This window comes from Balaenoptera ricei, chromosome 14, assembly GCF_028023285.1.
Source record: "Balaenoptera ricei isolate mBalRic1 chromosome 14, mBalRic1.hap2, whole genome shotgun sequence".
In the NCBI taxonomy this organism is placed as follows: domain Eukaryota; kingdom Metazoa; phylum Chordata; class Mammalia; order Artiodactyla; family Balaenopteridae; genus Balaenoptera; species Balaenoptera ricei.
Genome location: NC_082652.1, coordinates 16,175,191 through 16,189,272, shown reverse-complemented (window position 1 = coordinate 16,189,272; position 14,082 = coordinate 16,175,191). Strand labels below are relative to the sequence as shown.

The 14,082-nt window shown below is 50.0% G+C and overlaps 1 protein-coding gene across 5 annotated transcripts in view; it reads right to left on the bottom strand.

Annotated features, from left to right (window-relative positions):
* The window catches only part of HECTD4 (HECT domain E3 ubiquitin protein ligase 4), a 196,340-nt gene that overhangs the window by 15,800 nt on the left and 166,458 nt on the right, over positions 1-14,082 (bottom strand). For all 5 annotated transcript variants that reach the window (XM_059895298.1, XM_059895299.1, XM_059895301.1 and 2 more), the window contains exons 57-64: positions 13,082-13,287; positions 12,665-12,795; positions 12,165-12,370; positions 10,390-10,569; positions 6,776-8,082; positions 5,557-5,764; positions 1,365-1,588; positions 1,125-1,276 (exon numbers count right to left, since the gene is read on the bottom strand). In XM_059895298.1, coding sequence (XP_059751281.1) covers positions 1,125-1,276; positions 1,365-1,588; positions 5,557-5,764; positions 6,776-8,082; positions 10,390-10,569; positions 12,165-12,370; positions 12,665-12,795; positions 13,082-13,287 — 2,614 coding nt within the window. The remainder of the gene's footprint in view (positions 1-1,124; positions 1,277-1,364; positions 1,589-5,556; positions 5,765-6,775; positions 8,083-10,389; positions 10,570-12,164; positions 12,371-12,664; positions 12,796-13,081; positions 13,288-14,082) is intronic.

Here is a 14,082-nt window from a genome sequence, read left to right as displayed (position 1 = left end):
CTGCTTGGTAGTACTTCACTACCTGAATTTCAACTTGAGAGTCATAAACTTGTATCTAAAGAAAATTCTACTAAATATGTGTGCATATCCACACATGGAATATTATGGAGCTACTTTAAAAGAGGAACGGGGGAAGTTCTTTTTGTGCTGATATGGAATCATCTCTAAGATCAGGAGTAAACAGAAACAGAAAGGTACAGGCATTTTGTACAGTTCCCGACCTCTGGGTATGCGTACACTTGCTTGTGTATACCCAGAACAGTTCTGCAAGGCTACGAAAGTGACACTGCAGCCTCAGGGAAGGGAGCTGGGAGGCTTAAGGACGGAGAGGAAAAGGAGTGGCTTTTCACTGCATATGCTTTTGAATATTGTACTATTTTAGCCATTTAAAATGCAACAAGGGGCTTCCCTGGTGGCGCAGTGGTTAAGAATCTGCCTGCCAATGCAGGGGACACGGGTTCGAGCCCTGGTCTGGGAAGATCCCACATGCCGCCGAGCAACTAAGCCCGTGAGGCACAACTACTGAGCCTGTGCCTCTAGAGCCTGTGCTCCGCAACAGGGGAAGCCAAGACAATGAGAAGCCCGCGCACCGTGATGAAGAGTAGCCCCCGCTCGCTGCAACTAGAGAAAGCCCTCGCGCAGAAACGAAAACCCAACACAGCCAAAAAAAAAAAAAAAAAAAAAAAAAATGTAACAAGATAATATGTATGCACAAATAAAACATTCTGCACTTAAATGTTAAAAGCAGTTGCTATGTGGGGGGTAATTCAGTGTTTTCCAATATGCATGGGTGCACTTTAACAGTCTTTCTACAATAACTGCATTATTGTGTGGGTAAAAGAAGTTAGACTTTTTAAACAATTCTGTACATTTTAGATGTTTTATTAATTCAGACTGGTCTGCTTTCCAGCCTGCATGGTCCAGATTTTACTGTCCTTGTGGGTAAAATGAAACGTTCTCTTCCAGCTGACGAAGCCAAGGGCGAAAAGGACCCTGGCAGCAGAGCAGAGAAGAGCCAGGATGTCTGGCTCCGCCGAGGTGCCGACAGCCTCCCAGGAAGCCTGCTAGGAGGTGGTCCCGCGTGCCCCCGCCCGGCCCACCTTCCGAGCTCCTCGGTCACCCACCTGACGCTGTTGAGCACGGCCTTGTCCTTGGCGGGTGGCTTGGTGATGGGCCGCTTGGTGCTCACCACCTTCCCGGGGTGCTGTTCCTTCCCCGCCTTGCTGTACTTGCTCTTGTCGAACTTGGGCTTTGGCACGCCGTACTTCCTCAGGATCTGCGGAGCACCGGAGGGGAGGGGCCTCAGACTCAGCCCCAGGGGCACCCGAGGCCCAGCACAGGTGCGGCGGGGATGGGGTGGCTACCTGGGTGAGCTGGTCCTCCAGCACCTTTTTGGGGGGCCGAACATTGGTGAAGAAGAGGTGGAGGAGGTTGCCTGGCGTCTGGGAGTTGATCTGCTCTTTGCTGAGATAAATGTCAGACACTTTGATGGGCTTTGCTGGTGTCAGGCTCAGCATCTGCTCTGAGTGGGCGCAGCTCTTAAATATCTCCGTCAGCACCTCTCTGGCCCCGGGCACCAGCTTCTCACCTGTTACAGAATGGAGGGAGGGCAAACGATTCTGCCGTGAACACGCTACGTCAGGATAAGCCCTGCAGCATCTGATTTATTTTTCATCAGCGATTTATTTTTGAAAGTGGGTAATGGGTGGTGAGTGGTGATGATGAGCTGTCCACCGAGACCCGGTGTCCCCTTTCTGCACGCACACCCCAGTTACACGCCCAGCCTTCTCTGCCGTGAGGTGTGGTGCCGTGAGGTGCGGCCCCGTGACGTGGGCCCCTCCTGGGCCAGTCTGCTTCAGGCAGGACATAGATGGGCTCCAGGCTAGGCATTTATAACTGGCCTCCTGTTTACATTTCTTGGGGTGAGAAAAAGATGGACTTCAGGCCGGACACTTGCAACTAGCCCCCTGTTTGCATTTCCTGAGACAGGAGATAGGTGGGCTCCAGGTTAGCTATTTACAACCAGCCTCCTGTTTGCACTTTGAAATAGAAATAACAACAGGAACAGGGTAAATAGCCAGGCTTTGTTTCCTGTGGACACTTTGAGGTAACAGTTATGGCAGGGACAGAGAGGGGCTAAACCCTGTTCTGAGTAAAGATCAAGAGGTCACATAATATATTTCCCATCCTTGGGGCAAGGGAGACATTGCACATGCACAGAAAGGCTCCTTGGGGGTCAAAAAGGAAGGGGCACCACCCCATAATATGTGATGCCAAGGCCCTCCCATAGGCCTCTGGGGTGGAATCCATCTTGGAAAAAAGTTGCGCACGCCTGTTGGGGAGGGTCCTAGGGCAGGGCAGGTGTGGAAAAAGAAACCAGGTAATTGGCCAAAGGTAAACAAAGACCCGGAATAACTGCCCTGTATAAGTGACTTAACCGCCTCTTTACTGGGCTCCTCCTCATTAGGGAGGACGCCCACACCCTTTCTCTCTGGGGTGTGCATCTCTGCCTTGCTTCTGTCAACTCAACAAACTGTTTCTCTGTGTGCTCTCCCACTTGTTGTTGTTCTGTGTCCCCAATAATAAACTTTGTACCTGTTTTTACAGTTCTTGCCTCCTTGAGAAACACATTTTTCAGTGGGGGTGAGGGCCAGGGGAACTTTGCTTCTAGCCTCTAGCCCTTGCTGGTCCAGCGGCTAGGATTCCTGGTTTTCATCCAGGCTACCCAGGTTCAATTCCTGGGCAGGGAACTAAGATCTCACTTCACGCCACGGCTCACTGTTGCTTCTCTGAGATCATGTTCTCTTCTGCACTCATCCCCGCCACTGGCTGCGTGGAGATAACAAGCCCCCGGATGGCAGACCTCGGGGCTCACCCTGGACTCTTACATGTGCAAGAAATGAACTTCCACTGGGTCTGAGTTACTGTACTCTAGGGTCTCTTTATCATGGAGGTTGAACCTCCCTTAGCTTCAACATGTCTGTGATGGACAGTCCCCAGGGAGCAAGAGGATGTAGAGGCTGCAAGTACTTTTAGTGCAAAGTACAAGTTGTTCAATAGTTATTATTAGAGGATGCATTTGAAACCTGGCCCAGCCAGCAGGTGGAAAAGAAAGTTCTCTCAGATACAAGAAAACTGTCCTTGAGCACGAGAAAAAAAAGACTTGTTTTTTTTGGTCCCCAAATAAGCACTCCAGAAGATGCTCTCACCTTTCCTAAGGGGCCAGTCAGGAATGTTCCCAGTGGAACATTGTTCCACTGCATCTGCATGTTCCTCGTGGCCAAGGGCCCTCACCTGCGGACAGGACTGACTTGTTCATCACACCCTGTCCTCCCGCCCATCCTCCTCATCCCCTCTCTCTGGGGGTCTGACCCTCCAGAGCCACACCCAGCTCAGGCCGTGCTTCAGGAGCCAGAGTACAAAGGTCCCCTGGGCATCTGGGCTGAGGGTGAGGAGACAGGTGTGCGGAAGGCGTGGTCGAGACCTAAGAGCTGATTCAGTAGAACCACAACTTAAAGAGTCTTGAGCAAAATGCGTGTGGCTGTAACGTGGCAAATGTGTTATCAAAAGACTGAGTATCTCACGTGGAAGGTTTGACCATAATACAATCAGGAGCTAGAACTAAATTCGGATTAAAGCATGAAAAGACTGGCAAAGCATTAATTATGGCAGAAAAAGACCCCAGGGTTCTCACAGATCGTACACTAGCCACTCCCACGTGGGGAGCTGAGAGCCGAGTGGGCACCGTACTCACTAATAAGGGAGCAGGGCTGAAACCAGGGCGAGGAGAGAGAGGCAGCCCCTCACGCACAAGAGTCCCAAAAAACTCAGAGATCAAGATACACATTGTGGGCTTCCCTGGTGGCGCAGTGGTTGAGAATCTGCCTGCCAATGCAGGGGACACGGGTTCGAGCCCTGGTCTGGGAAGATCCCACATGCCGCGGAGGGAATGGGCCCGTGAGCCACAGCTACTGAGCCTGCGCGTCTGGAGCCTGTGCTCCACAACAAGAGGCCGCGACAGTGAGGCCCGCGCACTGCGATGAAGAGTGGCCCCCGCTTGCCGCAACTAGAGAAAGCCCTCGCACAGAAACGAAGACCCAACACACCCAAAAATAAATAAATAAATAAATTAATTAAAAAAAAAAAAAGATACACATTGTAACGCGGCCCTTCAAAAAAATCAAAATTAATACAAAAAACCCATAATGAGCAAAACATTAAAAGTACTGTGCTGAGCCATGTTAAAGCCTGACGCAAAAGGAAAAATCATTAATACTGATCCTGTCTTTATTTAAAATTTTAATAGTTTGTTCACCGTGGATATTTTGCGTTAATTTTGACTTTCATAAGTATTATATTAAAATAATTATTTATCTAGATTACTGAGTTGTTTTGGAGCCCCATTAAATTCTGTGGCCTCATTTACCTCACTCTGGTCCCAGCCCTGAGGGAGTATTTCAAAATTTCATGACTGGGGGATAATAATTTGAAACAACAACAAAATCCATAATCAATATTACATTTCTGTCCTCAAAAAACATAAAACAGAACGAACTCAACAACTCTATTATGAAATTTCAACCAATATTAAAGAGTTAGAAAAAACATAAATTTAAAAATTTGAGAGAGACTGATGCAAAATAAAGACAACAACACAAAGAACTACAGTTATAAAAAGAAAGGAGAAAAATTGCTGCTGCTTCTGAAGCAAAGCTAGGGGTGAGCTCTTGGCCTCAGGATCTGCTAGATCCAGCTCTGCGGGGCCTCGATAGAGCCCGGGTCCTGGCTGAACAGAAGAAGTGGGGAAGCCAGACAGGGTAGGGTCCCCCCACATAAGAGCCACCAGAATGACAAAGTGGGACTTTCTGAAAAAGGAACTGGAACCGTTTCTTCCCCAAGAATTCATTTTAAAGGGCGAGGCGTTAGCTGTCCTCGAGCATATTGACTAAATGATTACCAGCAACGTACATGGTACATTCTAGCTCTAGAGGACAGAACAAAATAAATACACTTGAACTCAAACAAGGGGAAGCCTGACTAGACAAAAGGAAAAAAGCACTTGAATGCAAGCCCACATTCAAGGCTGTGGCATAGCATTTCCTGGTGGTCCCTCGGCTGCCTGTGGCAGGGCCTGCCCGCTGGCCTTCAGAGCCCTGACAGCTCTCCTGGGGGGCAGGAGTGTTCTCTTCACATCATGTACACAAGGCACCTTCTGTTAACCAAGCAGTGAACCATCTCCCCAACATTCCCTGAATCACTTCTTAAATCTTTGACCCCCAGAGCTCCCCTTTAAGGTAAGATGTTAAAAATAGGGAAAACAGGACATGGAGAGGGGTATGATTTTTTTTTTTTTTTGGCTGCGCTGCGTGGCTTGCGGGATCTTAGTTCCCTGGCCAGGGATCGAACCCAGGCCCGTGGCAGTGAAAGCACTGAGTCCTAACCACTGGACCACCAGGGAATTCCCAAGAGGGGTATGATTTTTGCTCAGTTTTTTTTCTATAAATTTAAAATTTCTAAAAAAAAAGTCTATTAATTAAAAGAAAATCTATAACCTACCTTTAATTGACTTATCATTGAAATAATCTTCTAACCCTGGGCTCCCCTGCGTATCAAACAAACTCTGATTTACTACAGACACAGTGAGGATCTCTTCCGTTGACATTTCCATCAATTCATCTTCACCATCCAAACTTGACAAACCAATCAAGTCATTATTGTTAAATAAACTTGCTCGGATTTTCTCGATTTTGGCTCGGGATCTAATCTGTGTGAACAAGGAAAAGGGTAAGGATTTGAGTGGAGAGACCAGTCGTTCAGCTAGCTGTATGAACTTTCTTTCCCTCCCGTCTGTGCCTGAAACCCTCTACTTGTCTTCAGCGTTGTGAGCGCGGCCTGACTTGGGTGAGCTGGCCTTCCCGGCAAAGTCTCTCTTATGTGCCAACAGTGGTAACTTGCAGGAGAACAACTCAACTGGACTTCTCTGTTGCTAAACCCCGGTCAGGTCTGTGGCTCTACACAGATGCCCAGGGGGTTAAAGTCCACGCTTGGCTCTGAGAAAATCCCCAGGGAGAAGGTGGACAGATTCTGGGAGGAAGCCAACCCCTGGATCTTTGAGCTCTCCTGTCAGAGCCCGTGGGGTGGGGAGCAAGGGGGTGCAAGTTCTCCTCCTAGCGCCTTCCCCTCCATATCTAATAAGGGAGAGGATGGTTTTTACTCTGCACCCGACTCCCGTTACACAGGGGCAGGAAGACACAGGATGCAGGATTTCTAAACAAGGAGGCCCAGGAAACACATGGGATCTTGAAGTGGAAATGTAATCTGGCAACACACGCAGCATCTGAAACTCAGAATCACTCAGAACAGAACGGCAAGTCTGTTCTCACCCTGCTCAGTGGGGATCCCTCCTGCCAATGGCAATGGTTAAAACAACCCAAAGCCACTCAAAAAGAGGCCACTGGGGCCTGAGTTGGAAAACACTCGATGACGCCCACCCATCAGGAAAGGTCAGCCCCTGGAGCCCCTCCCACACTCCGCAATGAACTGTATTTACTTCCTGACATCAGACTTGCTATCACACTCAGAGATGGGACCTCAAATACAGATAATCAACATGATGAATCACTACTGTTTCCAAGAGCTGCCTCAGGGAGCCCGCTAAGTGCCCCAATGTCACCTATTAGTTAGTCCCTTGGAAATAATATTGGAAGGCTTAAAGAGGCCTGGGGGATTCTAACCGCTCATGATTTGAGTGCTTGCCAAGGCATGAGGTGCTTACCTCCACGACCGCGAAGCCTTTGATGGGGCGTGCTGCGAGGGGCTGGTTGTCCAGGGACGTGACTGTGTACATGGAGCCCATGTCTGACACTGAGGCCATTTCTGCGTTGTCCACTGGCTCCCCCAGGCTCCCGAGGCTGCCCAGGCTGCCGGTGCTGCATAGGGAAACGTCCAGGCTCTCCTGGCTGGACACTACGTGGGGCTCCAATAAGCCCGCAGGGATGGGCAGCTCGAGGCCCGAGGGCAGCGGTTCCGCGGAGGCGTCGCTGACCGTCTGCAAGATGCCCTGGGAGCTGCAGATGGAGGCCTGGCTGGTGGAGGCGGATGCGCTGATGCTCATGGCGGGGGTCGGGCTGCGGGACGTGCTGACCTCCAAGCTGTCTGTGCTGGGGAAGCCAAGGGTCTTCTCTGGCTCGGCTTTCCCATCACCGCCCTCGGCCTTGTCTTTTGGCTTCTTGGGGTCTTCGTCCTGCAGGGGGATGTAGATCTCGTCTTTGAAGACCCCGCCGTGGGCGTTGCAGGCCTTGCGGATAGCGCCTCTGACGATGCCCTCGTCCAGGTGGGTGGGGATGCCAGAGATCACCAGCAAGCGGCTATGGGCGGTGGGACCCACCAGGGCCTGGCAGGCATCGGCGATGGCGTCGCTCGTCACACCCAGCCCCTGCGGGTCCTTCCTGGTGAGGTGCCGGAGGATGATGAGCAAGGTCAGGGCGCGATGGAACCACAGCATGTCTTCGGGCTTGCCACCCCCGATGCTCAGCACGGCGGGGTCCGAGTCCACCGAGCGCGAGGACTGGCGCTTCCCGGAGGAGGAGGCCTTTTCCCGCTTCATCTTGACTTTCTTCCTCTTGGACAGGAGGCTGGGGCTCTGCGGCGTCTGTCCTGGGGAGGACGACGAGGAGGACGACGAGTCGCTGAGGTTTGGGGCGGTCGCCGAGGTCACCCCGCTGGCAGTGACGCTCATGTTGGTAGGCAGGGTCACCTCGGCCACCGCCAGGCACCCTTCCATGAGCGCGTGGAAATACGTAGAGAACCTGCCCTGGTCGGTGGCCGCCACGGTCCCCGAGCCTCCGCACGTGCTGCCCGAGACCCAGCTCTGCGTCTCCTCGTCGTACAGCTTGTGGAGCTCCGACTGCAGGGCCATCAGCATGGCCAGGCAGGGGTTCAGCTGGAGGGCGATGGATGAGGACAGGCCGGCAGGGTGCTTCCTCTGCTCCAGGCTGTGCACTGTGCGCAGGAGCTCTGCCAGGAGGTGGAACACCAGCTCTTTCACGCAGGCCGCCATGTCCGTGGTCCACAGGAAGTTTCCTGAGGCGAATGAAAGCAAAAAAAAAAAAATCACCTATACAGAGCTTACTATGTGCCAGGCACTGTTCTAAGGCACTTTATTGGAGTCAGCCCTCACAGCGACCACGTGAAACAAACATTACATCCTTCATCCCCATCTCACAGATGAAGAAACAGAGGCTCAAAGAGCTGAAGGACTCACACGGCTGCCACACGGTCACACAGTCTCACAGGGCAGAGCCGGGCAGGCTGGCCCCAGAGCCGGTGGCCTTCACCCCTGTGCCAGGTGACGGCATGGAGCCAGCTTCTGCAGCTCTGGCCCCGAAATCATTATTTTCTTTCTCATAAAGTTATTAAGCAGGTTGGTGACAAATCACTAGCATAACGTTTCCTGAACCATGGGACGCTTACTACTGGGGGCATACAATCCAATTTTATTAGATAGCTCAGAAATACACACGGAAAAATGATTCCTTTTAAACTCCTCTTTCAGTCCTGATTTTGTCAACAAGAAAGCCTCACTCTGGGGCTAGAATATTCTTAATGGAGAATAGCCCAGAGACCCAGAGCCTTCCACAGGGAACAGTAGTTAGCCAGAATTTCTTAACAGTAACTGCTTAACTTTTTATTTTTATAGTTATCTTCTAGTTATGGCAAGGGATACTAATTTTCTGTTTCAAGTAGCAAGATAAAGTTTCCTTTAAAATTCAGTATAAGTTTAAAAAAAGGAGAAAGGAGTTGATTGCCATAAAAAAAAAATCAATAAATGTTGATAGGCATGATTCGCAGACATGGCAGAAATCACATAAAGGTGGCATGAGAATGACTGAAGTCTAGGAAATACTGTCTAGAACAACCGTGGGCCACACATCTGTGCCAAGGTCCCCTTCAAGCCAGATGCGTGTCTTCTATCCCCAGTCACATTGCGGACAGGGAGTCCCAACGGCCAGGTCTGGCTGACTTACCGAGAATCCCACTTAGGCCCAGCACCCACGAAGGAGGGGACTAGGCTGACTACTCTCAGGGGTGATGCTGTTTTGATAATTCTAATTGGTAATGAACTCATGGCTGTCACGGGACATGGTGCTCATGGAGCCACTGACAGGGAACAAAGGCCAATGGGGTCTGAGGCCAGGCCCTCAGGTGCTCCTATTTCCTTCTCTGTGGTCCTTCCTCTGCCATTGGACATTTTTGGAAGACGACAGCCTTGGAGAGAAATCACCACCAAAATTGCAAATGGTGGCCCGAGAGCTGAGACCGGCCACATACATCTTGTTCCCACAGCCAGTGGTTCCCTGCTCACCTCTTCCAACCCCCTGCCCAATGTGTTTTAAAGAATGTGAATTAGTTGTCAACATTTAGAAACCGGGAAATTCACATCAATATCTAGATTTCTGGCTTTTCTTGAAATAAAAAGTGACAGTATCTGGCAGGGCTAGGGCCACGTTCTTATACAGCAAATGAGTGGCAGGGCTCAGTGGCTGCCCCACAGGACACGTGCCCTCCAGTTCCCTCGAGGTCCTGGGTCCACTTTCCTCTCGAATTTCTCTCACTTACATCATCTCCCTGACCCCTCAGGGCACCTGAGTTTGCCAACATGTTTTTCCCTCCAACATTTTATTATGAAAAAATACAAAAATATAAAAAAGTTGAACACCTTATACAGTCAATATTTGGATGCTCACCACCTAGATTCTACCATTAACATTATTACATGTGTAATAAAGCTGTGTTTGCTTTATTACACATCCATCTATCCCTCTATTCATCCATAGACTCAGCTTTTGATTATTTCAAAATAAGTTGCAGATATCAGTATTTTTATCCCTAACCACTTAAGCAGACATATCATATCATTAATTAAGCTCAATATTTAGAAAAATTTTGAGGTAAATTTATATGCTAAGTTCACAACTCTTTTAAGTTTACCATTCCATGAGTTTTGCTAAAATGCCATCTCTCTGTAACCTTTCAGGTGCTGTGAGGTCATAATGTTTGAAGGTGAAGGGTGGTATGGAAGTGAACAATGTTACAGAATCAAAGTTACAATAATGGCATATGTTTGTGTTTTAAAGTAAAGTATGATAAAATTAATCTTACTTTCCTGGTTAGATGCCACCCCTCAAAATAATGAAAATACCCTGCAAATCATGGATTTGGAAGTCTAGGCTACACTTTCCACTCAATTCCCCAAGCCCAACTGACAGCAAGCTGATGAGAGCTGTCGCCACCCAGGCCACTGTGGCCACCCCAGGCACACCGGCCAGCTACTTCCCCAGGCACCCAGCCAGCTCCACCAGCCTGATCCTGAGGGAAGGGAGGCCTCACCGAGCAGCTCCACCACTTGCAGGAGGACGGACGTTGGGATGGTGTCAGGCTCGTCTTCAGATCTCCCTTCGCCGTCCTCCGACTTCCAGGACAGCAGCTGCTCTGCGAAGGCCATCGCCAGTGGGAACTCAGGGGGCAGAGAGTGTAACACCAGCACGGCTCCGGGAGGGGGAGACACCCCTAGAAGAAGTGCCCAGAAGGAAAGCTCATGACTGGTAGCACCCAATCAAAACAAGCTTGCGATAAAGACCTGCCAGGTGTGCTCAGAGAAACAGGGCCAGAAAGCCTGTCCACTCATGCACTGGGGGCGAGAGGAAATGCCACTCCCCACACTCCAGACGGAGTCAGCTGCAGGCGCAGGAGGAGTGGAGGACATCCTCCAAGGAGTCCACCTGCTGGTGTGAGAATGGGACAAAGGGCAGCAGTGGGGACAGGGAAGGATAAACATTTCCCAGTCAGTCAGATACCAACCAGCCTGATGACCTGGCATGGAAATAGTAAGTCAGACTTTAAAAGATGCTTCACTGGAATGGTCCCAGCCTGGTAAAGAAATAACCAGCCCTTTGGTGCAGCTGCAATCCCATGGGAGCATCAGCTTATTTTAGACTTACAGAGTGGACCAGCAAGGGGGTCCCCAGACTTCAGGAACTACCAGAATTCTCTTTTACTGCCTTCGGTCATTGTCATGGCCTGAATCTGACCGAAGCTGCCTACGACGAGAGAAGAAAGACCCTGACGGTCTGATCCCTGTCACGCCCTGCACCGCACCCCAACCCCTTCCGCAAGCACTGGTCAGACATAAGCTGGGGTACCAGGGGTCTCTGGCCGGGTCAGGAGGAACCATGTTGACTGGCCTGTACTTTGGGGTGAATGTTTATTTGGGGAATGATAGGTAAGACAGAGATCTTCTGTGTTTAATATAAATTTTAAAAACAGTGTAGGCAAAATACAATGAAAAAAATAGACCCCAATAAAAAGAGATCATAAACTTGTTTAGCATTGACCAAATACCTTAAGAAATGTCCTTTCATTTTATTCCCTAAGGATGCAATGTCTCCAGGATTGGAGCTGTGCAGAAGCCAAGGCCCAATTTTGGCTGAAAGTTCAAATACATCTTTATAATTGTCTCTAACAAACATGTGTCCATCTTCTCCTGTCCAACAGGCCAAGGACGTGCAGTGCAAGTCTGAGACTAGGTTTCCCTTCCTCTGTGTATTGACTCAGAAACAGAGTCAGCTGGCCCCAGTATACAAAGCAGACAGTCAGCGAGAGCTTCTGGATTCACGGAGATGGAGACCTCATCTAAATCCAAATCTGCAGAGGCTTAACAAAGGATGCCAGGGAGACAAGACCACTTGGGCTTCCCAGCCTGGCCACCACCAGGCTTTGTTTACCATTGACATGGGGAGCAGATGATCACTGAGGCCCGTGCCCCAGGGAGCCACATTATACCTGAGAGAATTCAGTTTTAATGAGAACTTGAAGGGCAGCCAGGATTATTACAGCTAAATGATGGCACTGCTCTGCTTAGATCATTCTGAACAGCACACGCTTGTGAAAGGAAAGGAAATCCCCACTGTAGTCTGGGCAGCATCTGCCAGGTCTTCCCCTGGCAGGAAAGGGAGAACTTTTAATCCACTGTCTCTGAAATACACTGCCCCAAGCAGTCCTATTCTTTACCCATAGGAAACTGGAACACAGCACGGTAGAAAATCCTTTCAATTTTCACAAATTCCAAGCTGTTCTTATTACCGTGAGCTAATTCGGAGACTTACCCAGTTTGATGTGGACTTTGTCTGTGGAGAGGATCACAGAAGGGTACTGGTTGGTGGTGGGAGGCGGCGTGAGCCCCGTGTTGGCTGGAGACGCATCCCGCGGGTAACAGATGGCCTCGATGAGGTTTAGCTGGCCATTTCGCTTCACTTTGTGTCCCAGCCCGTACACGAGCACCCGTGCCCACGGCGCCTTGTACAGAGAGGAGCTGAGGAGGAGGGGTGAGTGTCAGCAGAGTCCAACCACATCAACAAACACTTTGTTGTGAGAGGGGGGGTGAGAACTGGGCACACGTAAGTCACCTCCATTACATTTTAGAAGGTCATTCTTTATATAGACTAATTTCCAAAACATGGAAATTAGGGAAAAACTGTAAATCATGTTCAAGTACAGTATGCATTAAAGAATAAAAGCAATGAGTTTTTTTTCTTCTGTAAATTGCACCAGAATCTGTCTTACTTTTCTCTCCCCATCACCATCTTCTGCAGTACGGGCAACTTACTCTTTGCGGAATCCAGACTGACTTTCTTTGCAAGATACGACGACGAAAGCCGCCCCCGGGAAATTGACGTCCATGTTGACCTTGGACTCGGAAATTGGAAACTCTTCGGAGGGGAACTGCTCTGGTGCCGTCTGCAGAGACATTTAACAGGGAAATCCACGGGTTAAACACAAGAGAGCATTTCCTTTTCCCAGCTCCCAGGCAAAGGAGAGCCAATGCATACACTGTAACAGGATCAGGAGGACAAAAAAGCCCTCTGGGAGGAAGGACACTACGGATGGGACAAGGCAGGGGAGCTGCGAAGAAAAGCAGACTAGTGGGGCTTGGGGAAGAAAGTGTCATTTTCAGCCAGCCAATAAGATTTCCAATTGAAACCTGTAACCCCACTTTAGGAACATCAGAACTTTGGACTTTTACCTGCAGGAAAGAGCAGATCTGTTTCGTCAGCTCCAACAGGCTCTCCTCACCCTGGTGCAGGGTCCGAGTGATGGCCACGTTGAGCCACTCTCTCACTGTCTGGGAGCTGCCCTGGTAGAAGAGGTCCGTGGCCGAGCAGTTCTGGGAATGGATGCAGTGCTGCAGGGACTGTGCCAGGAGGATGCAGCTGGAGCTGACGGTGCCGTCTGGGGACAGGAAAGAAAACACAAGTCAACAAGAACAGCAGCAGCCAAGGGCTGTCAGATCCTGAGTAACGAACCAGGAGCATTCTGTCCAGAAAACCAGGATGGGTTAGCTTGGACATACGTCTTGGATAATAGACGTTACCAATCAGATCCTGCAGGGGGTGGGGGATTCAGGAGTTTGGTGGTCTTTAAATTTTTGCTTTCTTTTAAGCTACAAAACAGTTGCCTAAAATAAAAACCTGAGTTGAAGCCCAGGTCTATTAAGCAGGTAGAAGTGGAGCTGCTTGGATTCAGGGGTTCCCAGAGCCTGACCTATCGGCTGTCCTGGCCAACCTGGAGTTTCACCAAGGAACCACTGGGGTAGCTCAGAGTGGAGTTTATAAAGCAAGTGTTAGTCACTGTGGCAAAGCTTCTTCCACAAGCACGTTAAAGCTTTTCAGGTCTGTTTTGGAGCCTCTAAGTTCTTGGGGTGGGCCAGTGGACCCCACGTGCTTAAGTGGCCTGTGGAGATGTAGTTCACACAGGCACTGGCTGGGACCCAATGGCTTTGAGAGATGTCCTTTATGCTTAGAATGCCACCTGCCCTCTCACTCCTGCTCCCATCTTAGTAGCTAGGAGGTCAAGGGAAGCAGGCTGGAGGCCAAGGTTCCAGAGGAAGACAGAAGGGGCCCTTCAGTCTTCAACCGGGTTGAGGGCAGAGTCATCACTTAGTATTCACCAAGGGAGCAAACACACAGCATCAGCCCACACTCCAAGGGCCCCACGTTGAGCAGATGCACACAGGCTGGCCCATTA